This window comes from Apteryx mantelli, chromosome 8, assembly GCF_036417845.1.
Source record: "Apteryx mantelli isolate bAptMan1 chromosome 8, bAptMan1.hap1, whole genome shotgun sequence".
In the NCBI taxonomy this organism is placed as follows: Eukaryota; Metazoa; Chordata; class Aves; order Apterygiformes; family Apterygidae; genus Apteryx; species Apteryx mantelli.
This window is the reverse complement of record NC_089985.1, coordinates 5396296-5422201: the sequence shown is the minus strand read 5'-3', so window position 1 is coordinate 5422201 and position 25906 is coordinate 5396296. Positions and strand designations below refer to the sequence as shown.

General features: G+C 52.1%; 3 protein-coding genes across 3 annotated transcripts; all 3 read right to left on the bottom strand.

The window, feature by feature from the left end:
- Positions 1-12397: 12397 nt before the first annotated feature.
- Positions 12398-13945, bottom strand: LOC136992538 (inositol 1,4,5-trisphosphate receptor-interacting protein-like 1). Its single transcript, XM_067300576.1, has one exon. The coding sequence runs from the start codon at positions 13943-13945 to the stop codon at positions 12398-12400; it is 1548 nt and encodes a 515-aa protein (XP_067156677.1).
- Positions 13946-17223: 3278 nt separating this feature from the next.
- On the bottom strand, positions 17224-18771 carry LOC136992537 (inositol 1,4,5-trisphosphate receptor-interacting protein-like 1). The gene has a single exon (XM_067300575.1). It carries the CDS (start codon positions 18769-18771, stop codon positions 17224-17226), a length of 1548 nt encoding a protein of 515 aa, XP_067156676.1.
- Positions 18772-22049: 3278 nt separating this feature from the next.
- Positions 22050-23597, bottom strand: LOC136992534 (inositol 1,4,5-trisphosphate receptor-interacting protein-like 1). Its single transcript, XM_067300567.1, has one exon. The coding sequence runs from the start codon at positions 23595-23597 to the stop codon at positions 22050-22052; it is 1548 nt and encodes a 515-aa protein (XP_067156668.1).
- Between the last annotated feature and the right edge of the window lie 2309 nt (positions 23598-25906).

Sequence of the window (25906 nt, the reverse complement as noted above, 5' to 3'; positions counted from 1 at the left end):
GGATATCGTGCTTCTTTAATCTTCATCTCTTTACTGCTTAGTAGTCTGTGTAATATAGGAGTTGTTCATTTCTGTCTGGAAGAAATTGGTGCATACTGCAAAGCGGTTGTTACGTTTGGCATGACTGTTGGCAGTTTCAGCAGGACAAAGCCCGAACCGGAAGATGAGGGATTCCACGCACACAGCCCTTTCAAAGCAGTTCACCTGGGAGTCTGTGAACAGCTTTTCCTGAGGGCCTCTCTTTGGGGAGGGGGCTGTGAAAGAAGGGCACTGGTCTCAGTTTGTCCCTTCCCCTTCCTCCCCTTACAGGCAGGCAAGCATGGTAAGGAACTGGGAAGTGTATGCCACCACCATAATCTCTTTTAGACTAGTGTGCGCGAGCGTCTTGAATTGCACACGGAGGGAGCTTTCTGCCTTGGCCAATGTTACACTGCTTATTGAGATTCGCTGAGGTCTCTTGTCAAGGAGGATTTACGAGTTGCCAGAAGTGAACAGAAATCTTGAGGAGGCCACCACGGCCCAAGTGAGGCACTCACGGGACGGAGTCAGTGTAGATATGCCAGCAATTCACTCTTCACATTCAAGAGCCACAAACCCACTGGTCTCCGAGATGCGGGTGCATCGGAGGAGGCAAAATTCATTGTGCCTCTGCAGTTTGCCTTGAAAAGAGGGGGTCCCTTCTCCTAAGTCCTGCTCGTCTCCATCCCCTCTTGCACACCTGACAAAGAGCGAGAACACAGGCTCTGTTCTGCTTGCGACACAGGGAGGAGTATTTGTGCTCCAGGAAGCCACGAGGTTCAAAAGTGTGCCCATCTCATCCAGTCTGATGGCATGTTCTGGCTTGGGAAGGGAATTCTTTTCTGTTATCGCAGGGCCTGTGAGCTGCTGTAGCTTGAAGAACGTGTAGTGCTGCAGTTCAGGAAAGGTGATTGCACTTCTCTGATTCCCACTTCTCCCTTTAGCTTGACAAACAATCTCTGCTATTCTTGCTGCCCTGTGTAAGTAGGTAAGGAGCAAGCCCGAGTGTGCACAGAGGGAAAGTGTAACAAGGAATTGCTGCAGGTGCACAAAGTACCTTCTTCAGCTGCTAGGTGTGGCTTCTTGGGACGTCTCTCCTCATCACGCTTTTTGAAAGCAGGTGCATGCAGGCTCTCTCTCTTACTCTGCTTGGGACACATAGGGGTGCCTCTAAAGCCAGAGGGACTAAAAAGACATTGTGATGTTTTCAGCACACCTTTTTGATAAGTATCTTTTTCTTTGTAGGAGATGAAGAAGGAAATTGGAACCTTCCTTGGTGCCCAGTAATGTGAACTTCAGAAGACTGACTTCAGCTCCGTGATGTTTTGTTTTAATTGTGTGCTGCCAGGTTATCTGTGCCTAATTCAGGCAAGAGAGCTTTGGCATACATGTGCAAGTATATCGTAAAATATACTAAAAACACTCAAATCAATGCCTTTACTTGCTTTGACTCGCTATTTTTTGTCCCATATATATAGTGTGTATGATCCACTGAGATGAGTGTGTTCGGCCCTCCTTCCCAGTGTGCATTGCCTTAATGTCTCGTGCCCAGCTTTTTTTTTGTGTGACCAATGGTTGTCAGTGCCTTTGGAGCTATGTTGATCTGGATGTCTTCCCTCAGTGCCTCCCTTTAAAGAAGGCATTTGAAAGCTTGATCAACATGATCATCCTTTGCCAGCTTCTTAGAATCGATTTTTCTGATGCCGTCTGTGGGGCTCCTGTGTTGTCTCTCAGGTGAGGTTTTTAAAACAAATCTGATCCCGACACAGGCAAAGCAAATCCTTCAGCAACCTCTGAATGCAGTTCAGAGGATATTCTTTCTAATTATCTGCTAGTGCCTGCAGTGGCTTTCATAGAATTAAGAGCCACCTCAAGAAAGCCTGGGGGAGGAAAACTGTTTCCAGAAACATCACTATTTTTGCTATGCCATAATTTTGCCGAACCAAGAAAAGAAAAAAATCCAGCTTGACTCAGAAAGCAAGATTTAGTGTGGAAACTTTCTACGGTGAAGCTTAGACTTGCTTGTAGTATTGACAGTGTCCTTGGTACTGGGGAACAAGGACTTTAACCTGACTTGTTAGCTGCAAGTTTTGGTGGCTTGCAGGTAACTTAAGTTGCACGTAGCTTCCTGGGCTTCTGGAAGGGGTTTTTGTTTGTGTCTCGCATGAAACTGAATCTCTTGCTGGTGATAAATAGATGTGCACAACACTGAAACAGCAAGCTTTATGGAAGAGGGACACCTCTTTAAACCAGCAGAGAGAAGTCCCCCAAGGTAATTTGACAGAGCTATTTCTTAATCTTATTTTCCCATGTCTGCCCAAACATTCCTTCCATCTGTATTGTTTGGATGTGTCTTATTACAAAGGGAATCACCAGCTGGGTTGCTTGTCAGCTCTGTTTTAATCACAGACACATTGGATCTTGAAAAATCTTAATACCGGCGTGCGTCTTCAGACTTAAAATAACTACTCTCTGTGAACAACTTACTTCTTGGTTGATCAGGTCTGTGGCAAAGGCAGACATGGGAGGGAGACAAATGTATATTGAAGAAGAAAGGCTTTTTACAGGGCTCGGTATGTGCACCCCTGCCGCTCTCCAAACCCACTGACCCACACGCCAGTGACAAAACCCCCAGTAGGCCACAGCCACACACTCGAGGTGTGGTGCCCACATGTTGCCCCTGTACTGTCATGCCATACCTGGATGCCAGCTGCTCGTAGCATCTGGCAGGGAGGATGCTCTGCCTGGCCTGGGCAGAGGTTGCAATGCTGGTGCAGTGACGTCTGGTGGTGTCAAGCCAGATTTGGACTGCTGCACTGGGCTGATGTTACTCGTCCACTCCCGCTCCCTCTCCCTTTCCCACTGTTATAAATTTTCACGCTTCCTTCATATTTCTTCTCAGTCTGACTCCTCCTTCCTTTCAAAAGTCTCTGTTTAATTCCCTGGGTACCATTTAATCCAGCTGATGGTTATCTTCCTCTTCACTGTTATCAGTTTGGGGGCATATGCCTCCACACCTTTTGAGTGTCTCATTCACACACACCGTTTACACTTACATTCCCCCTTTATCAGCTGTTCCTGTCCAGGCCGGTTTGCCAAGGATGGGCAGGTGTCATCAGCCTTCTGTCCTGTTTTGGGAGCAGAAGAGAGAAAAGGCCAGTCTGGTTCAGACACTTCCCCATAAAATTACTTAGGTATTTAATTGGAGCTTTAGAGATATTTTTTGCTGTACCGTTTTGTTTTGTTTTTTTCTAGTTCCTTCTTTTGTTACTCTTGGGAGGAGGAGATAAACCGCTCATTGTATGCACTTGTTGTTGTTGTTGTTGAAGACAAGTAAACCAAAGAAGCAATTCCTTCTCACTGTATTTAATGAGACATACTGTTTTTCACCCGGGAACCTCCACGTCCTTTCAACAGCTCAGGATCTCTCAGTTCAACTCCCTTGGATGGGTCACTTCAGCTCTGGGGGTCTGGCAATCAAATGGATGCATGCATCCTATTCTTTATTCAACTGTGGAGAATATGGAGCAATTCAACCAACATGCATACTTGCTGGGTGTCTCAGAACCCATTGGCAATGTGTATTAAGAAGCTAATTCTCATCCCATTCCCATGTAAAATCACAAATCTGTGGACACAGAAGGAGAGATTTGTTAAAATAATCTTGCTTGTAGAGCTTGAATCTAGAGGACATTTGGTTATTGAAGTAGTATTTATTAAAAAAAATAGCCCCTGATGCCTTTCCCATGTTCTTGCTTGATGAGAAGAAATAGTGTCAGGGCATAGAGTAAAAGCACAACAAGCTGACCATGAGCCAGCAGTGTGCCCTTGTGGCCAAGAAGGCCAGTGGCATCCTGGGCTGTGTTAGGAAGGGCATTGCCAGCAGGTCGAGGGAGGTGATCCTTTCCCTCTACTCAGGAGGCCTGGTGAGGCCGCATCTGGAGTACTGTGTCCAGTTCTGGGCTCCCCCCCAAAATGAGAGAGACATGGAGCTACTGGAGTGCGTCCAGCAAAGAGCTACGAAGATGATGAAGGGACTGGAGCACCTCTCATGTGAGGAAAGGGCAAGAGAGCTGGGCCTGTTCAGCCTGGAGAAGGGAAGACTGAGGGGGGACCTTTTCAGTGGGTATAAATATCTGAAGGGAGGGTGTCAAGAGGATGTGGCCAGACTCTTTCCAGTGGTGCCCAACGATAGGACCAGAGGCAACAGGCACAAACTGCAACACAGGAAGCTCCGTCCAAACATGAGGAAAAACTTCTTCACTGTGAGGGTAACAGAGCACTGGAGCAGGTTGCCCAAGACTCCATCCTTGGAGATATTCAGAAGCCGTCTGGATAGGGTGCTGGACAACGTGCTTGAGGTGAGCCTGCTTGAGCAGGGGTGGGGGTCGGACTAGATGATCTCCAGAGGTCCCTTCCAACCTCAACCACTCTGTGCTTCTGTGATTCTGTTTATTTATATAATATAGATACATGTGTGTGTATGTTTGTAAAATGCATAGATAGATAGATAGATAGATAGATAGATAGATAGATGTGTGTGTGCATATAAACAGAGAGTATGTAAACCACTGAGATTATGTTTTTCTCTTAGATGATCTAGCTGATGTTATTAACCTGAAATAGACTTTCTGTATTCCAGCTCTTGTACACAGATTCTTTTGTGAAGCTCCATAATAACATCTCAAATGTACTGTTACTGTTAGATGCAGCATGTAAACTTGCATAGGTGTAGGTGTTTATCTGAACAGAACTTGTGGAAGTCCAGGTTTCACCAGTGTATCTCCTATTACGTAAAAAGTCTGATTTAGTATAATGGGTTGCTAACGTTTCTGTTTGTAAAGGTGCTTCTTACCTTCAAAGTGATAAATTGGAGTTCTAGAACACCACTGTATATATGTGATATATTGTACAATCGGAATAGTCCTATTTTAATGAAAAAGTAGACAAATAACTTGCTGCTGGGAGACTACCTGTGTACATTACTCAGTGAATACTGAGTAATGTAAAATCAGCTAGTCTAAGGAAAGTAAATATAATCTGGAACAAGCCCAATATATTAAGTGTATGACTAGAAGATATTCTAAAGAAAAAACTATTTTCAGACAAACTTCAGTGTTTTAAAACTGGAATTTTATGAGCTAGAATAACAGAGAAGGAGAACACCTGGACAGTAGTAGTGGATTACGGGGGCACTATGAGCCACTGTTGTGGTACTGATGGAAAACCAAGCATATGCTTGGAATACACAGGTATTCCAGGGCCTTAACAATATTTCACCTTAAATACACTGTGCAATACTGATCATCTAGGTTCTGGTTTGCAAAACTGCAGGATGTGTGCTGAGTGGCTCCTAGCATAATCTAGCTTTCACTAACCTATGATGAAGACAAACTTTGTCCTTTTAGCTTAGAAAGACAAGGTTAAGATGGGATATGACTATTATCAATAAATACATCAGAGGCTGAAGAGGAAGAACTGTAATATAAAGACAAAGCTGATGCAACAGTAAACATGTACAAGCTGCTAAAGAACACCTGGAAATTAAAACAAGTTTCTGTATCAAAGGAGTAAGACTCTGGAATTGACTTTGAAGAGCACTTCTAGAAACAAAACAACCTAGCTACTTTTGAGAACACCTGAAATTTAAAATGTGCAAAAGATCAGTAAATGCTTCAGTTTAGAAAGACTAAGGTAACCTGCAGATGTAGTGGTTGAAATAGTGGGAAATAAGTGACAATTTCAAACATTTGAAAAAAGCCTGAATTTGCTCATTAATGAGCTGCTGAAAGACCACATGGAGGCAAACTGTTCTGAGAGAGCAAGTCTATCCTGCACCTTCTAAAGATAGTATTTTCTTTTAGAATGTGCCTCTAAAATGGAGCTCCTAGAGAAGGGATGGGAAAACTGTTCATTTCCCCCATTTACCTGTTTAATTTCTTTTTTTGATCTCATTATGTATCCTTTTATAAAAGATTGATTTACCTCAAGAGGAACAAATTGATGGTCATTTCCAGTCCAACAGAGATGTTTTATTTACAAGATTTTTATTTTATATATATAGTTAGGAAGGCCCAACATTGCTAATATTTGTGTACATGACTACCTCTAGGCTGAGAACACTCAACACAGTTGGAGTTCTTACATACACTGATTTTTCTAATAGTGTTGGGATACTGAAGTTCAGCTTCCACTGAAATGTTTTTGAAATTTACCTTAAAATTTTTAAAACAGAGAGAACTCTAAGTATAGAACCATAAAACACAGATAAATAGAAGAACTAGCCGTATCTGGAAGGTTATGTAGAGAGCACAAAACTCTAACCACAACAAAATCCAGCTGTTTTAATGCTATTTTGAAGCATCTAATTCATATAATCTTAATGCTATCGAAAAGACTGCCACAAGATGGCACCACAGTATTTTGGGTGATGATGTTACCATATCAAAACAATGATTTTTTTCTTAATATAAGTATAAAATAAAATAGCTGTGGATATAAGAAGTGACCTTATTTTAAGATAATCTCTATAAGAAATAACCTTTAATGCTGCAGAAGTACTACTTACTTTGAATTGCTCCTATAAATGCAACAGCAATTGGTTCTGTTCATCAGGCTTAGCAGCTAGTGTAGCCAACCTTCCCACTGACTCAACAGGGCACTGACAATTGTGGTGGGCTTTCCTGCCATAATTAGTCAAGTTTGTGATAATTTGGGGGTTGAAAGCTAAGCAGTTAAATTCTTTGCTAAACTATGGCCTAGATAAACAAAGCTTTTTTACTGTCTGTCTTGATTCTTCACCTTCCTTTACTCATACGTTACCCACAGCAACATCTTGCCGTTCTTTGCTAAGGATAGCCATGCCTGCATTGGATAAAGATGTTCACAGGAAAATAGGTGACTCAGGGCACTACTCTACACTGCCAGCACAGTAGTAGGAATATAATACTGTTTTTGATAGGTTACTATTCTCCCAGGCTTGTTTGTTATCATCTGTAAGTTTTGGTTTTTTTTTTTTCCATTGCTGCACTTTTGTGTTCACTGACAGGGTACACAGGAGTCTATAAAGAGGAAACCCAAACGCTTTTGCTATATGGCATTGACCACCAACCTTGTGTTCGGTGTCCGCTGTAGTGTTGGGTTCAGGATTGGGCTGACATTAATTAAAGACAGAAAGAATTTATATAGTGGGGAAGCTCATCTGTTGTACCAGTGAGGAGTTTTTCTCTGGTCCATGTTTACTTCTCATTCCAGTATATGTCCCAGCTGCTTGGAATTCCATCCTTTCCCTTGGGGAAAAAAAAGTTAAAAAGTCTTAACTGAGTCTAAATCTGTTCTGTGTTACTATAATCTCATCACTCTGGTTCTTTGAATCACTCTCCACATTTTGTGCTTGTACACTGCTTTAACACGTATGATTACTACATCTCCTTGGCTGAGGCACTGTATTTGTATTCAGCTCTTTAATGTCTCTGCAGAAGTCAGTCTCTGTTGCCCTGGCTCATTTCCTAGACAGTCTCTGAATTCCTGCCTGTTCACTAGTATCTTCCTGCATCCTGAGATGCCTCATATTTTAAAGTAATATTCCAAATGGTAATTTATAAAGTTTTTGGAGAGTTCTTTGCTCTGTGAAATGCTGTCTACACTGTTGCACTTAAAGTTTCCATGTCCAGTTCTGTAGTTATTCGTCACTGGCAGGTGATGGCATGTTGTTTCCCTAATTTAAGATACAGCTAGACATATCTAGAAAGTTTGGTTAGTGCAGTAGTATTGCTCTTGGTAGCTATAAAATATTACGAACATTAACATCATGAATCTGTGTCTTGAAAGAATGAAAGGATTCAACACTCTTATTTTGCAGGGGGAAAAAAAAAAAAAACCAGTCCTAAACAGTCCTAGACTGTAACATCCAGGACCAGCGTTTAATTCTTGGACCACATTTGGGCCTGCATGGTGATATTCACATGTATTATCTTGCTTGAAAGTAAACTTACAGCAGCCGGAGGAATAGGTCATTTCAATGAAAGGCCATTCCTCTGGCACTCAATTCCCACACTTCCCATTGCAGCCAAAGTCTAAGGGGACATTGCATAAACATTATCTATTTGTTCAGATCTTTGAAAGGCTTTCTGATGAAAGCTCATACGTGTGTCTAAATAAGCAAGCTGTCATACCCAGGTGTCTTTCAGCAATGTTTCTAGGCGTCACATGTCCAATTAGTGCCTGCATTTCAAGTTGTTCCCCCTTAAATATACCAGTTCACATCTGTGAAGCTGAATCTCACTATGTCTTTTTCTGTCCATATTCTGGTGCCTCCATGCACTTATGTTATAGAACCTCCCCAAACTACAGTGCAATTTAACGTCTGCAGATTTAATTTACTTATGGATTTTCCACATTTCTATACCATTAAAGAAGATCTTGAGGAAGCTCTATCCTGGGATGTGTTTCATTCTGTCATTTTTCTTTCTGTGATGTGGACTACTCATAGAGGATCATTTCCTTGGATAGTTTCACCAAAATTATTTTGACTTTTATTTAAAAAATAATTTTGACTTCAAGTACCAATACATGAGGAACAGGAATTGTGTTTCAGGAGGACAGTAAAATATGAATTTGTTCCAATTTCAATCTATTCTAATAGGGGAGAAACCCGACTTTTGTTAAGAAACCAAACCTTTTATTTTAATAGTTACTGAACTGAGTTCTCCCAGGAACCTTCAGGCATGCTTACGCAGCCACGCATCCCAGCACCCGTGTTGCCAGAGCTCCCAGGGTTTCAGTCAGCAGGCAACTTATTGAAGAGGCAGTAATCTGGAACTGAGACTTGTCAGTGGCTTTCCAGGGCTGCCAAGAAACTAGGTGGGCAAGCCACCAGGAAACCGGGCAAATTTCCAGGGAAAACCTGCCTGACAAGTTAGGCTCTTGCATAGCCTGCCTGGGTTCTCCAGAACCATTTTTTGACATCTGCCTCTGTAGTCTTTCTCATTTTTACAAATCTACATTCTCTGAAGAAAAACTGTGAAGTCAGAGAGTCTTTTTAGCGTACTTCATCCCTATAAATATTAAATAATAACAAATAACAAATAATCCATCTGCGACATATCTTCCTTGCTATTTAGAACAGCTTTGGGTCTAGGTCTATAAGATACAACATCTAGAAATAGGTTATAAAGCTCTCGTACTATAAACACTAGGAATGGTATGGAGTATATAATGTTTACAAGGTTATTTTCGTTTTTAGGGCTGATTTTGTTTTTCTGTGAAGGGGTAATTTCAGGTTTATTTCCAAATACTGTAAGTCTGTCGCTGAAAATAGGTTGTGCCACTGACCATGTGTGTATTTCATTGGGAATGGGAAAATCATACTAAGCAAGACCAATGTTTTAGACAATTTCATCAAATTATAAATGGTTTAGTCAAGAAATACATTTGGCACAGAAATATATATATATATCACTCTAAACTGACTCTGTAGGATTAATAATAAGACCAAGAACATAATTTAAGAATCTTGCCTTACCTTAGTCTAATAACAATTATGAATTATATGCATCATAAAGTTTAGATGGGTAATTTGGCTATGCGTTCTCTTTGTTTTGCTATTCAACTGCTACTGTTGTTTACTACATTCTCCAATAAATTAGGTGCTTTATCTCTGTGGAATTTCTATGCAGTATGAAGAACCCATTAGGTGAAAATAAGCATTTTACTTCTAAGGTGGGCTATAGCATATGTTTGAAAAACAGGCTTTTTTTTCCTGTCCGCTCAAATTAACCTGGCATGGTATTTAATTTATTCAATTTCCATAAGCTTATTGGTAACAGAAGAGGGGGTTTATTATTATTTTTCTTATGTTTTGCTTAATAAAGAGTGCAGTTTGATGAATACTAAGTTGTTAAGAAAACTGGCGTGGAGAGATGAACACTTTCAATTCTTGGCTGACCACTGAAAGCACACAGTCCCATGCATTCTGAGGGGTTCACACCATCTGATAGGTGCTGGGTGGCAGGTGTTCATGCAGTTTTCATCCAAGTGAGGAGACATCTCTATCATAAAAAAAAAAAAAAAAAAAAAAAGCTCCTTTCTCCTCAAATTCTGTTCTAATGTTTCCTTTTTACAGTGCCTTCATGGCACGGTCTGTCTTTCACCGAGGACAGCAGGGAAGCTCTGCATAGGATCCGCAAAGCAGAATGAGGTTTATGGCTTTGGGGTTGTCTACAAGGAGGCATCTGTTCACAGGCTGAGCTAAAAAGGTACTTTATAGCTCCAGAGAGATTTCATTAGCATCAGGATTTCCTGTAGGAGTTTGGTGCCTTGTTGTGGTCATTGTTGTAAGTGGGAAAAAGCTTCCTTCTCTTTTTGTACAAGGGAAGGCTTCTTACCATTAAGATAACCTAAACTAATGTTCGTTATTTTCTCATTATCCCCACAATAGGCTAGTTATGCTCCTGGGACACTTCATTTATTTTCTAAATTTGCACTGCACCTCCATTCCTTCTGCAGAGCCAGGAGGTGAGTCCCATTTACAGTTAGGGCTTTCAAGCCTTTCTGACTGATGTCAAGTCAGAGAGCAGAGCATCTCTGCACAGCTCCCTTCTCCTGGGCTATAGACCTTGAAATGTTTTCCATCTGGGGTCATTTGAGGTGGTGCCTTAGAGGTTCTGCTCCAGACTTCCAGGACACAGAGTTTCAGAGGCCTCAGGTCCACCCAGTTGATAGAATGACCTTGGCTTTGAAAGAAAAGGGTCTCTCTTATTGCCACTGTGCACCTGAAAAACCTGGCAGAAGTCCGGCCCTGGATTCGCTGAAAGTTTATCAAACTTGAAATACAGAGTGAAATGTTTGTGATCCAGCAAACTGGAATTTTTCTGATGAAACTTTTGCTTGGAAAATTTCTAGTCAGCTCTAGACAAGGTTCACTTCAGCAATGTAAAGTATGGACAGTGTGGGGGGAGGACAATTAGACAAAAGTTAGAGATCAATGAATAGCCCGCTTGCTTTCGTTTGTTGTTTTGCTGGTAACAACCCATACAGTTTGAAGGAAGAGCAAAGGCTGATGTCCGGAAATATGAAAGGAAGAGACAGAAAGACAGAAAAAACATTAGTTAACCCTATCTACGTGCACAAAATGCAATCCTGAAATTGTTTTTAAACGTGACGACCGAATAGCTGCGCATACTCACAGTGAAAAATTTACCCCTAAGAGGTCCTCTACAACAATATAGCCAGTGACACATTCGGTTGCTCCTGAATTCATTCATGTGGAGATACATCGGTTCCTAATTTATTTGTAGAGTGTCCATAATTGAAATAAGTAGATATCATTGATCTCTCAAACTACAGCTATGTACAGCAGCTAATGATCTTTTTTTGATTACAATATTATTTATTATATCATTATAGACATATGTACATTATATGCTACAGCATCATTTCTCTACATGCACTACTATTTCCTGGTTCCTGCATCCTTTTAGGAAAAAAAAAAACAAACTTCTGGGGTGGAAGACGCAAAGAGAATCTATGGTCTCCGTTTGACCGTGACCTTTCAAAGACCCATCAGTTGGGAGGGGGTTGTGATGGCCTTGCCTGTCTTGGACAGAATGGCTGCGTTCTGCCCCTACTGACTGCGTGCGGGACGCCAGCCCGGACTTCTCCAGCACTCGGGCACGTGCAGCTCTTCTGAGGCGATGATTATGAAACAGCTTGTGAGTCTTCCCCAGCACACGAGGGCTGTATTTCTGCTGCAGGTATCCCAAATACATGTATGCGTGCACCTGTTGTGTCACACAGCTGCAGTGAGGCCAGCACTTCCCAGACACGTGACATGTATGGCGTGTGTGCCTGCTTTGAGTACAGGCCATTGCCAAAGCTTTAACCTTGCTGGCCGTGCGAACACTGTCACAGGTGCCCTATTTTGTGCCTGTTCAGCATGGGAACCGTACATCTGATGCACCTCCCAAATGTCATCTGTGCAGCGCACTTGCTACTGTCAAATAGCTTCCTGGGATTGGGGGAAATAGGGTAGCCCGGTGTGTGCTAGTGTTTGTGATTGCTGGTCATCTCCCAGACATGAGGCAATGTTGGGTGTGTATCCCTGTGGCGGGATGGGGCCCGCGTTCCCCACACAGTGTTGCCCAGATGGAGGCAGCCAGCCACAGACAGAGGGCTTGTGAAAAGAGGCAAATTTATTGGGGTGTGTGCATAGGGCAATGCTCCCAGGGGGAATCGAATGTCTCCGGAAGGATGGGCAGTCGCTGTGCAGGTGATCACAGGAGCCTCTGTCGCACACCTCCTTGCAACGGCATCTTCAGCAGGATCAGGTGAGGTTCCCCAAAGTGTGCTTTTGCTCCATTTGCAGAACCCTCTTTTGGCGTCAGTCTAACAGGCTCCTGAGACGATCCTGCAGCTCGGTGAACTCGCACAGTGCCTGGGTGTGGGCGTCAGGCTCCTGCACCAGGCGCTGGAAGAGGTTGAGCGGGCTGGCCGTTTGGAAGGTCACTGGCAGGGGGACCTCCCTGGGCACCCTCTCGTTGCCTAGGAGGAAGTGGTGAAGCTCCTTCTCCTCCAGGCAGCGGTGCAGGTAGTGCAGGACATCCCTCAGACGCTCCAGGAGATGCTCCGGGCACCACTCTGATGGGGGAAGCAGCGCCAGGAGGTGCATGGTGACTGTTTTCAGGTGGACAGAGGAAAGCACCGAGCCCTCCAGGAGGTAGGTGAGGAGCTGCAGACACGCCAGGTGGCAGCTGTCCTGGGGGGCCTGCCTGGCCACGAATCTGAAGAACAGCAGCTCTTGCAGGGCACAGCTCTCCAGCCACGTTGTGCTGCTGCTGAGGCCAGCCTCCGCCTCCTGGCTGCCCACAAAGACCCCCAAGTCGTCTTGCTGCACCCCCAGCATTATCTCAACATGCACGGTCCTCCCAGAGTCATATGCGAGCTGGAGCTTGCAGGAACGGGAGGAGGGCAGCACCGTCAGCTGGCAGTTTTGTTCGGCAGCAATCACGTCCCAGGCGTTTCTCACAAAGAGCTGGAACCAGTGGGCGGTTTTCTCCACATCCAGGTAGAAGCCGGTGCACAGGGTGTGTAGGAGCCCGGGGCGCTGATACCTGCGCACTTGGCTCTGGGAGCGGTGCCGGAAGCACAGCACGTCCCCCAGCAGCTGCTCCCTCTCACACATGCACTCCAGCTTCACATGGACACGGCCGTGCCTCGCCGGCAGCTCCTCACCGGTGCCCAGCTCCAGGTGGAAGGAGTGCCCGGGTGGTGGCTTCAGGGGCACGAGCAGGCTGTAGACGGTGTCCTCCCCGCGGTGGCTCCAGCCTTCAAAGACACTGCCCACGCCGATGCACCGTTCCAGCCGTGGCAAGAAAGTTGTCAAAGAGATCATGTGGCAGGCATGGAGGAGGTTGCCCACCAGCTCCTCCACCACCTTGCACGTGTGGGCCACGTCCTGCGCTGGCCCGCAGAGGTGCTGCTCGTAGAAGGTCTCTAGGGCCCTCTGGCCTGTGGAGTCCAGCTGCTGTTCAGGAGAGAGCCAGTGCACAGCGCCCGCAGCCTCCTGCTCCTCGCCTTCCCCCTCTTCCTCGCTGCTGGAGGAGCTCAGGCCACTGCTGCTGTCAGACTTGTCAAAGTCCTGCTCCGTGGCCATCCAGAAGAGCCCAAAGAGCAGCACAAGGCCTCCAGCAAAGGTCCCAAACTGCCACAGGTCCCAGGTGGCGAAGACCACGTCTCTCCTGAAAAGTCCGCTCTGCGGCTCCTGCATCGTCTCCGCAAACTCCTGCTGCAGCCGAGTCATCTCCTGACTCAGCTGCTCCTCGTGCTGCTGCATCCGCTGCTCCGTGGCCGCATCCATGTGGTCACTGACCTTCAGCGGCTGCAGGACAATGCCCAGCATGGCCAGGACGAGCACAAGGCCCACAGCCATGGCCTAGAGGAGATGGGAGAGAAGCAGGTGAGCCGGGCTGGCTGGGAGAGAGCTTGCGGATTGGCGGCAGGAGCTGCAGGCACGAAGGGGCAGGATGGGAGAAGGGGCGAGGGAGCTCGGAGGCAGCAAGGGTGGGGTTTGTGAGCGCTGCCTGAGCGAGGACCCCGGGCCGCCCCAGGGAAAGCGCTTGGGCCCTGGTGCCCGCAGGCTCCAAGGGGATGCAGGCCCTAGACGCTGATGCTGTGGGGCCCATCCTGCCAACCCTCCCCTGAGGCCCAGCACCCTGGCCAGGCTTTGTTCCAGGGGCAGGGGTGCAGAAAGGGCAAGTGCCACCAGAGTGGGGACTCCCGAGGCCCCATGCCCCCCCAAGGGAGCAGTGGCCTGCAGAGCTGCGGGTGCCCGGCACATCCCCAACAGATTTCTGGGCACCCGGGCTCACTGGGAGCCCCGGGCACCTCTGCCCCCAGCCCTCAGGGCGCCAACATCCCTAACCCAACGCGCTGCTCTGCGTGGCTCAGCCCTTGCTTCAGCGCTGGAAACCTCCGGGAGGGAGCCAGCGTTGGTGCCCGGCCCTCGTCCCACCCAGCCTTGCCCCACTGCCGCACTCACCCTCCAGAGGCTGCTGCGGCCTGGGCTGGCCCAGGCCATACAGCTGTGGACCCAGCAGTGCTGCGGGGCCAACACCTGCGGGTGCCCTGGTGACGGCCCCCTCCCTTTGTGACTTGTCCTCTGTGCTGTCACAGGGGCACAGCCCCTTTCCAGCGCCAGCCCTGGCCGCCGTGCCCACCCCGGCGTAGTGACACACACCTGCCCTGGGCAGCCAGAGCCGAGGTCCCGGCACCCACCACCTACGAGCCCAGGCAGCAGCCACACAGCGTGCGCGTGGGCTCCCCTCACCAAGTGGGCAGAAGCACCCAAATAGCCCTTACCCCTTCTAAGAAAGAAAAAAGAGGCCCTGTGGAAGGAGGTCCTCCACTTACAAAGAGAGAGTCAGTATTTTCCGAGCCAGGAGGACGGGCTCTGCCTTGCAGGCATCAGACAACTGAGGGCCTTTGGGAAGGGCCAAAAGAGAGCAAGTCCCGCCCCCCTCCCCTTCCCATGAGGGCTTTGTTCCTTTTGAGCCTTGCAGTCCTCCTCCTTCCCTCTTCTCCTCTTGGACTTCTTCTGCTGAGGCAGGACTTAGCCCTGCAAGTCCTGACAATGAAGCCTAATGACAAGAGCGTCCCCACTTAGAGCAGCAGATTGCCCGTGGCTCCTGTCTCTTGGTGCAAACTTGACCCCTGCAAATGGAGGCGTGGGGACTGGAGAGGCCACGCTGGGGCCCGCAGCTCTGGCACGCCGTTGCCCGTGGTGCGGCTGCTCCACGGTTGCCAGGGTGAGTCCGTTGGCCTGACCCGGCACTGAAGGGAGCTTGGTGAATCAATGGGGCCTCCTCCTGTGCGCACTCGTGGGTCCGTGCTCCCGGCACTCCCCAGGCCCTGGGATCTCCCTGTGGGGTGCTCATGGGCAGAGGACAGAGAGAGCAGGAGGCTCCCCTCTGCCTGGGGACACCTCCTCCCCTCTCTCCTCTCCTTGTCAGGGGCGTATCCAGTTCAGGCGCGGACTAGGGCTCGTTGGACGCTTCCCCCTAATTGCCCTAGAGCTCTCCAGGCAGCAGCAAGTGCCCTGCAGTGACTCTGGCTGGAGAGATTTGCTGCTCCAACCGACCCGGCCGCCTACGGGTTTTACCCCTACAAAAAGTGGTCTTGTGAGCTCGCTGTGAGACACGTGCAATATGGCTTTGGGAGTGCAGCGCACAAGGAGGCACAGTAGGTCTGCGCACAGGAGCCGTCTCCCAGGCTCCAGGGAAGCGCATGCAGAGAAGGACGAGCCTCTAGGCGGGGAGGAAGGTGGTCTAGTGACCAGAAGGGTCAGAAAGAGAAGAAAAGCCGATGGGGCAAGTCTGTGCACCAGAGTAACCACTGCTAAGGCCCATTGAAGGCCAAAGTTTGTGTCTAGGTTCCAGAGGCGAGATGGCCCCAAGGGGTAGCAAAGGGTGGCCGAGAGGAAGCATAGCGGGAGGCTGGGTGACGAGCAGTTTCAGAACAGTAGCAAAGGGATTGAAGGAAGTAGGCAGAGAGAAATGCTGCAGAGTAGACCCTTCAGAAAGGTCACCAGGAAGGGATGTGGAGGGAAATGTTCCAGCGTGGGTAACCAGGATACCCACAAGCCAATCTTTTCCTCCTGTTACTCTCCCATGGCAAGCACAGGAGCAGAAAGGAATTGGATCTTGATAATTACAATATTATTTATTATATCATTATAGACATATGTACATTATATGCTACAGCATCATTTCTCTACATGCACTACTATTTCCTGGTTCCTGCATCCTTTTAGGAAAAAAAAAACCAAACTTCTGGGGTGGAAGACGCAAAGAGAATCTATGGTCTCCGTTTGACCGTGACCTTTCAAAGACCCATCAGTTGGGAGGGGGTTGTGATGGCCTTGCCTGTCTTGGACAGAATGGCTGCGTTCTGCCCCTACTGACTGCGTGCGGGACGCCAGCCCGGACTTCTCCAGCACTCGGGCACGTGCAGCTCTTCTGAGGCGATGATTATGAAACAGCTTGTGAGTCTTCCCCAGCACACGAGGGCTGTATTTCTGCTGCAGGTATCCCAAATACATGTATGCGTGCACCTGTTGTGTCACACAGCTGCAGTGAGGCCAGCACTTCCCAGACACGTGACATGTATGGCGTGTGTGCCTGCTTTGAGTACAGGCCATTGCCAAAGCTTTAACCTTGCTGGCCGTGCGAACACTGTCACAGGTGCCCTATTTTGTGCCTGTTCAGCATGGGAACCGTACATCTGATGCACCTCCCAAATGTCATCTGTGCAGCGCACTTGCTACTGTCAAATAGCTTCCTGGGATTGGGGGAAATAGGGTAGCCCGGTGTGTGCTAGTGTTTGTGATTGCTGGTCATCTCCCAGACATGAGGCAATGTTGGGTGTGTATCCCTGTGGCGGGATGGGGCCCGCGTTCCCCACACAGTGTTGCCCAGATGGAGGCAGCCAGCCACAGACAGAGGGCTTGTGAAAAGAGGCAAATTTATTGGGGTGTGTGCATAGGGCAATGCTCCCAGGGGGAATCGAATGTCTCCGGAAGGATGGGCAGTCGCTGTGCAGGTGATCACAGGAGCCTCTGTCGCACACCTCCTTGCAACGGCATCTTCAGCAGGATCAGGTGAGGTTCCCCAAAGTGTGCTTTTGCTCCATTTGCAGAACCCTCTTTTGGCGTCAGTCTAACAGGCTCCTGAGACGATCCTGCAGCTCGGTGAACTCGCACAGTGCCTGGGTGTGGGCGTCAGGCTCCTGCACCAGGCGCTGGAAGAGGTTGAGCGGGCTGGCCGTTTGGAAGGTCACTGGCAGGGGGACCTCCCTGGGCACCCTCTCGTTGCCTAGGAGGAAGTGGTGAAGCTCCTTCTCCTCCAGGCAGCGGTGCAGGTAGTGCAGGACATCCCTCAGACGCTCCAGGAGATGCTCCGGGCACCACTCTGATGGGGGAAGCAGCGCCAGGAGGTGCATGGTGACTGTTTTCAGGTGGACAGAGGAAAGCACCGAGCCCTCCAGGAGGTAGGTGAGGAGCTGCAGACACGCCAGGTGGCAGCTGTCCTGGGGGGCCTGCCTGGCCACGAATCTGAAGAACAGCAGCTCTTGCAGGGCACAGCTCTCCAGCCACGTTGTGCTGCTGCTGAGGCCAGGCTCCGCCTCCTGGCTGCCCACAAAGACCCCCAAGTCGTCTTGCTGCACCCCCAGCATTATCTCAACATGCACGGTCCTCCCAGAGTCATATGCGAGCTGGAGCTTGCAGGAACGGGAGGAGGGCAGCACCGTCAGCTGGCAGTTTTGTTCGGCAGCAATCACGTCCCAGGCGTTTCTCACAAAGAGCTGGAACCAGTGGGCGGTTTTCTCCACATCCAGGTAGAAGCCGGTGCACAGGGTGTGTAGGAGCCCGGGGCGCTGATACCTGCGCACTTGGCTCTGGGAGCGGTGCCGGAAGCACAGCACGTCCCCCAGCAGCTGCTCCCTCTCACACATGCACTCCAGCTTCACATGGACACGGCCGTGCCTCGCCGGCAGCTCCTCACCGGTGCCCAGCTCCAGGTGGAAGGAGTGCCCGGGTGGTGGCTTCAGGGGCACGAGCAGGCTGTAGACGGTGTCCTCCCCGCGGTGGCTCCAGCCTTCAAAGACACTGCCCACGCCGATGCACCGTTCCAGCCGTGGCAAGAAAGTTGTCAAAGAGATCATGTGGCAGGCATGGAGGAGGTTGCCCACCAGCTCCTCCACCACCTTGCACGTGTGGGCCACGTCCTGCGCTGGCCCGCAGAGGTGCTGCTCGTAGAAGGTCTCTAGGGCCCTCTGGCCTGTGGAGTCCAGCTGCTGTTCAGGAGAGAGCCAGTGCACAGCGCCCGCAGCCTCCTGCTCCTCGCCTTCCCCCTCTTCCTCGCTGCTGGAGGAGCTCAGGCCACTGCTGCTGTCAGACTTGTCAAAGTCCTGCTCCGTGGCCATCCAGAAGAGCCCAAAGAGCAGCACAAGGCCTCCAGCAAAGGTCCCAAACTGCCACAGGTCCCAGGTGGCGAAGACCACGTCTCTCCTGAAAAGTCCGCTCTGCGGCTCCTGCATCGTCTCCGCAAACTCCTGCTGCAGCCGAGTCATCTCCTGACTCAGCTGCTCCTCGTGCTGCTGCATCCGCTGCTCCGTGGCCGCATCCATGTGGTCACTGACCTTCAGCGGCTGCAGGACAATGCCCAGCATGGCCAGGACGAGCACAAGGCCCACAGCCATGGCCTAGAGGAGATGGGAGAGAAGCAGGTGAGCCGGGCTGGCTGGGAGAGAGCTTGCGGATTGGCGGCAGGAGCTGCAGGCACGAAGGGGCAGGATGGGAGAAGGGGCGAGGGAGCTCGGAGGCAGCAAGGGTGGGGTTTGTGAGCGCTGCCTGAGCGAGGACCCCGGGCCGCCCCAGGGAAAGCGCTTGGGCCCTGGTGCCCGCAGGCTCCAAGGGGATGCAGGCCCTAGACGCTGATGCTGTGGGGCCCATCCTGCCAACCCTCCCCTGAGGCCCAGCACCCTGGCCAGGCTTTGTTCCAGGGGCAGGGGTGCAGAAAGGGCAAGTGCCACCAGAGTGGGGACTCCCGAGGCCCCATGCCCCCCCAAGGGAGCAGTGGCCTGCAGAGCTGCGGGTGCCCGGCACATCCCCAACAGATTTCTGGGCACCCGGGCTCACTGGGAGCCCCGGGCACCTCTGCCCCCAGCCCTCAGGGCGCCAACATCCCTAACCCAACGCGCTGCTCTGCGTGGCTCAGCCCTTGCTTCAGCGCTGGAAACCTCCGGGAGGGAGCCAGCGTTGGTGCCCGGCCCTCGTCCCACCCAGCCTTGCCCCACTGCCGCACTCACCCTCCAGAGGCTGCTGCGGCCTGGGCTGGCCCAGGCCATACAGCTGTGGACCCAGCAGTGCTGCGGGGCCAACACCTGCGGGTGCCCTGGTGACGGCCCCCTCCCTTTGTGACTTGTCCTCTGTGCTGTCACAGGGGCACAGCCCCTTTCCAGCGCCAGCCCTGGCCGCCGTGCCCACCCCGGCGTAGTGACACACACCTGCCCTGGGCAGCCAGAGCCGAGGTCCCGGCACCCACCACCTACGAGCCCAGGCAGCAGCCACACAGCGTGCGCGTGGGCTCCCCTCACCAAGTGGGCAGAAGCACCCAAACAGCCCTTACCCCTTCTAAGAAAGAAAAAAGAGGCCCTGTGGAAGGAGGTCCTCCACTTACAAAGAGAGGGTCAATATTTTCCGAGCCAGGAGGACGGGCTCTGCCTTGCAGGCATCAGACAACTCAGGGCCTTTGGGAAGGGCCAAAAGAGAGCAAGTCCCGCCCCCCTCCCCTTCCCATGAGGGCTTTGTTCCTTTTGAGCCTTGCAGTCCTCCTCCTTCCCTCTTCTCCTCTTGGACTTCTTCTGCTGAGGCAGGACTTAGCCCTGCAAGTCCTGACAATGAAGCCTAATGACAAGAGCGTCCCCACTTAGAGCAGCAGATTGCCCGTGGCTCCTGTCTCTTGGTGCAAACTTGACCCCTGCAAATGGAGGCGTGGGGACTGGAGAGGCCACGCTGGGGCCCGCAGCTCTGGCACGCCGTTGCCCGTGGTGCGGCTGCTCCACGGTTGCCAGGGTGAGTCCGTTGGCCTGACCCGGCACTGAAGGGAGCTTGGTGAATCAATGGGGCCTCCTCCTGTGCGCACTCGTGGGTCCGTGCTCCCGGCACTCCCCAGGCCCTGGGATCTCCCTGTGGGGTGCTCATGGGCAGAGGACAGAGAGAGCAGGAGGCTCCCCTCTGCCTGGGGACACCTCCTCCCCTCTCTCCTCTCCTTGTCAGGGGCGTATCCAGTTCAGGCGCGGACTAGGGCTCGTTGGACGCTTCCCCCTAATTGCCCTAGAGCTCTCCAGGCAGCAGCAAGTGCCCTGCAGTGACTCTGGCTGGAGAGATTTGCTGCTCCAACCGACCCGGCCGCCTACGGGTTTTACCCCTACAAAAAGTGGTCTTGTGAGCTCGCTGTGAGACACGTGCAATATGGCTTTGGGAGTGCAGCACACAAGGAGGCACAGTAGGTCTGCGCACAGGAGCCGTCTCCCAGGCTCCAGGGAAGCGCATGCAGAGAAGGACGAGCCTCTAGGCGGGGAGGAAGGTGGTCTAGTGACCAGAAGGGTCAGAAAGAGAAGAAAAGCCGATGGGGCAAGTCTGTGCACCAGAGTAACCACTGCTAAGGCCCATTGAAGGCCAAAGTTTGTGTCTAGGTTCCAGAGGCGAGATGGCCCCAAGGGGTAGCAAAGGGTGGCCGAGAGGAAGCATAGCGGGAGGCTGGGTGACGAGCAGTTTCAGAACAGTAGCAAAGGGATTGAAGGAAGTAGGCAGAGAGAAATGCTGCAGAGTAGACCCTTCAGAAAGGTCACCAGGAAGGGATGTGGAGGGAAATGTTCCAGCGTGGGTAACCAGGATACCCACAAGCCAATCTTTTCCTCCTGTTACTCTCCCATGGCAAGCACAGGAGCAGAAAGGAATTGGATCTTGATAATTACAATATTATTTATTATATCATTATAGACATATGTACATTATATGCTACAGCATCATTTCTCTACATGCACTACTATTTCCTGGTTCCTGCATCCTTTTAGGAAAAAAAAAAACAAACTTCTGGGGTGGAAGACGCAGAGAGAATCTATGGTCTCCGTTTGACCGTGACCTTTCAAAGACCCATCAGTTGGGAGGGGGTTGTGATGGCCTTGCCTGTCTTGGACAGAATGGCTGCGTTCTGCCCCTACTGACTGCGTGCGGGACGCCAGCCCGGACTTCTCCAGCACTCGGGCACGTGCAGCTCTTCTGAGGCGATGATTATGAAACAGCTTGTGAGTCTTCCCCAGCACACGAGGGCTGTATTTCTGCTGCAGGTATCCCAAATACATGTATGCGTGCACCTGTTGTGTCACACAGCTGCAGTGAGGCCAGCACTTCCCAGACACGTGACATGTATGGCGTGTGTGCCTGCTTTGAGTACAGGCCATTGCCAAAGCTTTAACCTTGCTGGCCATGCGAACACTGTCACAGGTGCCCTATTTTGTGCCTGTTCAGCATGGGAACCGTACATCTGATGCACCTCCCAAATGTCATCTGTGCAGCGCACTTGCTACTGTCAAATAGCTTCCTGGGATTGGGGGAAATAGGGTAGCCCGGTGTGTGCTAGTGTTTGTGATTGCTGGTCATCTCCCAGACACGAGGCAATGTTGGGTGTGTATCCCTGTGGCGGGATGGGGCCCGCGTTCCCCACACAGTGTTGCCCAGATGGAGGCAGCCAGCCACAGACAGAGGGCTTGTGAAAAGAGGCAAATTTATTGGGGTGTGTGCATAGGGCAATGCTCCCAGGGGGAATCGAATGTCTCCGGAAGGATGGGCAGTCGCTGTGCAGGTGATCACAGGAGCCTCTGTCGCACACCTCCTTGCAACGGCATCTTCAGCAGGATCAGGTGAGGTTCCCCAAAGTGTGCTTTTGCTCCATTTGCAGAACCCTCTTTTGGCGTCAGTCTAACAGGCTCCTGAGACGATCCTGCAGCTCGGTGAACTCGCACAGTGCCTGGGTGTGGGCGTCAGGCTCCTGCACCAGGCGCTGGAAGAGGTTGAGCGGGCTGGCCGTTTGGAAGGTCACTGGCAGGGGGACCTCCCTGGGCACCCTCTCGTTGCCTAGGAGGAAGTGGTGAAGCTCCTTCTCCTCCAGGCAGCGGTGCAGGTAGTGCAGGACATCCCTCAGACGCTCCAGGAGATGCTCCGGGCACCACTCTGATGGGGGAAGCAGCGCCAGGAGGTGCATGGTGACTGTTTTCAGGTGGACAGAGGAAAGCACCGAGCCCTCCAGGAGGTAGGTGAGGAGCTGCAGACACGCCAGGTGGCAGCTGTCCTGGGGGGCCTGCCTGGCCACGAATCTGAAGAACAGCAGCTCTTGCAGGGCACAGCTCTCCAGCCACGTTGTGCTGCTGCTGAGGCCAGCCTCCGCCTCCTGGCTGCCCACAAAGACCCCCAAGTCGTCTTGCTGCACCCCCAGCATTATCTCAACATGCACGGTCCTCCCAGAGTCATATGCGAGCTGGAGCTTGCAGGAACGGGAGGAGGGCAGCACCGTCAGCTGGCAGTTTTGTTCGGCAGCAATCACGTCCCAGGCGTTTCTCACAAAGAGCTGGAACCAGTGGGCGGTTTTCTCCACATCCAGGTAGAAGCCGGTGCACAGGGTGTGTAGGAGCCCGGGGCGCTGATACCTGCGCACTTGGCTCTGGGAGCGGTGCCGGAAGCACAGCACGTCCCCCAGCAGCTGCTCCCTCTCACACATGCACTCCAGCTTCACATGGACACGGCCGTGCCTCGCCGGCAGCTCCTCACCGGTGCCCAGCTCCAGGTGGAAGGAGTGCCCGGGTGGTGGCTTCAGGGGCACGAGCAGGCTGTAGACGGTGTCCTCCCCGCGGTGGCTCCAGCCTTCAAAGACACTGCCCACGCCGATGCACCGTTCCAGCCGTGGCAAGAAAGTTGTCAAAGAGATCATGTGGCAGGCATGGAGGAGGTTGCCCACCAGCTCCTCCACCACCTTGCACGTGTGGGCCACGTCCTGCGCTGGCCCGCAGAGGTGCTGCTCGTAGAAGGTCTCTAGGGCCCTCTGGCCTGTGGAGTCCAGCTGCTGTTCAGGAGAGAGCCAGTGCACAGCGCCCGCAGCCTCCTGCTCCTCGCCTTCCCCCTCTTCCTCGCTGCTGGAGGAGCTCAGGCCACTGCTGCTGTCAGACTTGTCAAAGTCCTGCTCCGTGGCCATCCAGAAGAGCCCAAAGAGCAGCACAAGGCCTCCAGCAAAGGTCCCAAACTGCCACAGGTCCCAGGTGGCGAAGACCACGTCTCTCCTGAAAAGTCCGCTCTGCGGCTCCTGCATCGTCTCCGCAAACTCCTGCTGCAGCCGAGTCATCTCCTGACTCAGCTGCTCCTCGTGCTGCTGCATCCGCTGCTCCGTGGCTGCATCCATGTGGTCACTGACCTTCAGCGGCTGCAGGACAATGCCCAGCATGGCCAGGACGAGCACAAGGCCCACAGCCATGGCCTAGAGGAGATGGGAGAGAAGCAGGTGAGCCGGGCTGGCTGGGAGAGAGCTTGCGGATTGGCGGCAGGAGCTGCAGGCACGAAGGGGCAGGATGGGAGAAGGGGCGAGGGAGCTCGGAGGCAGCAAGGGTGGGGTTTGTGAGCGCTGCCTGAGCGAGGACCCCGGGCCGCCCCAGGGAAAGCGCTTGGGCCCTGGTGCCCGCAGGCTCCAAGGGGATGCAGGCCCTAGACGCTGATGCTGTGGGGCCCATCCTGCCAACCCTCCCCTGAGGCCCAGCACCCTGGCCAGGCTTTGTTCCAGGGGCAGGGGTGCAGAAAGGGCAAGTGCCACCAGAGTGGGGACTCCCGAGGCCCCATGCCCCCCCAAGGGAGCAGTGGCCTGCAGAGCTGCGGGTGCCCGGCACATCCCCAACAGATTTCTGGGCACCCGGGCTCACTGGGAGCCCCGGGCACCTCTGCCCCCAGCCCTCAGGGCGCCAACATCCCTAACCCAACGCGCTGCTCTGCGTGGCTCAGCCCTTGCTTCAGTGCTGGAAACCTCCGGGAGGGAGCCAGCGTTGGTGCCCGGCCCTCGTCCCACCCAGCCTTGCCCCACTGCCACACTCACCCTCCAGAGGCTGCTGCGGCCTGGGCTGGCCCAGGCCATACAGCTGTGGACCCAGCAGTGCTGCGGGGCCAACACCTGCGGGTGCCCTGGTGACGGCCCCCTCCCTTTGTGACTTGTCCTCTGTGCTGTCACAGGGGCACAGCCCCTTTCCAGCGCCAGCCCTGGCCGCCGTGCCCACCCCGGCGTAGTGACACACACCTGCCCTGGGCAGCCAGAGCCGAGGTCCCGGCACCCACCACCTACGAGCCCAGGCAGCAGCCACACAGCGTGCGCGTGGGCTCCCCTCACCAAGTGGGCAGAAACACCCAAATAGCCCTTACCCCTTCTAAGAAAGAAAAAAGAGGCCCTGTGGAAGGAGGTCCTCCACTTACAAAGAGAGGGTCAATATTTTCCGAGCCAGGAGGACGGGCTCTGCCTTGCAGGCATCAGACAACTCAGGGCCTTTGGGAAGGGCCAAAAGAGAGCAAGTCCCGCCCCCCTCCCCTTCCCATGAGGGCTTTGTTCCTTTTGAGCCTTGCAGTCCTCCTCCTTCCCTCTTCTCCTCTTGGACTTCTTCTGCTGAGGCAGGACTTAGCCCTGCAAGTCCTGACAATGAAGCCTAATGACAAGAGCGTCCCCACTTAGAGCAGCAGATTGCCCGTGGCTCCTGTCTCTTGGTGCAAACTTGACCCCTGCAAATGGAGGCGTGGGGACTGGAGAGGCCACGCTGGGGCCCGCAGCTCTGGCACGCCGTTGCCCGTGGTGCGGCTGCTCCACGGTTGCCAGGGTGAGTCCGTTGGCCTGACCCGGCGCTGAAGGGAGCTTGGTGAATCAATGGGGCCTCCTCCTGTGCGCACTCGTGGGTCCGTGCTCCCGGCACTCCCCAGGCCCTGGGATCTCCCTGTGGGGTGCTCATGGGCAGAGGACAGAGAGAGCAGGAGGCTCCCCTCTGCCTGGGGACACCTCCTCCCCTCTCTCCTCTCCTTGTCAGGGGCGTATCCAGTTCAGGCGCGGACTAGGGCTCGTTGGATGCTTCCCCCTAATTGCCCTAGAGCTCTCCAGGCAGCAGCAAGTGCCCTGCAGTGACTCTGGCTGGAGAGATTTGCTGCTCCAACCGACCCGGCCGCCTACGGGTTTTACCCCTACAAAAAGTGGTCTTGTGAGCTCGCTGTGAGACACGTGCAATATGGCTTTGGGAGTGCAGCGCACAAGGAGGCACAGTAGGTCTGCGCACAGGAGCCGTCTCCCAGGCTCCAGGGAAGCGCATGCAGAGAAGGACGAGCCTCTAGGCGGGGAGGAAGGTGGTCTAGTGACCAGAAGGGTCAGAAAGAGAAGAAAAGCCGATGGGGCAAGTCTGTGCACCAGAGTAACCACTGCTAAGGCCCACTGAAGGCCAAAGTTTGTGTCTAGGTTCCAGAGGCGAGATGGCCCCAAGGGGTAGCAAAGGGTGGCCGAGAGGAAGCATAGCGGGAGGCTGGGTGACGAGCAGTTTCAGAACAGTAGCAAAGGGATTGAAGGAAGTAGGCAGAGAGAAATGCTGCAGAGTAGACCCTTCAGAAAGGTCACCAGGAAGGGATGTGGAGGGAAATGTTCCAGCGTGGGTAACCAGGATACCCACAAGCCAATCTTTTCCTCCTGTTACTCTCCCATGGCAAGCACAGGAGCAGAAAGGAATTGGATCTTGATAACCCCAGCTCTACCACTCTCCCTAGATGCGGCTT

What these genes read in the sequence shown, in the direction of transcription:
- LOC136992537 (XM_067300575.1), bottom strand. Translation starts at nt 18,771, where the DNA reads ATGGCTGTGGGCCTTGTGCTCGTCCTGGCCATGCTGGGCATTGTCCTG.
- LOC136992538 (XM_067300576.1), bottom strand. Translation starts at nt 13,945, where the DNA reads ATGGCTGTGGGCCTTGTGCTCGTCCTGGCCATGCTGGGCATTGTCCTG.
- LOC136992534 (XM_067300567.1), bottom strand. Translation starts at nt 23,597, where the DNA reads ATGGCTGTGGGCCTTGTGCTCGTCCTGGCCATGCTGGGCATTGTCCTG.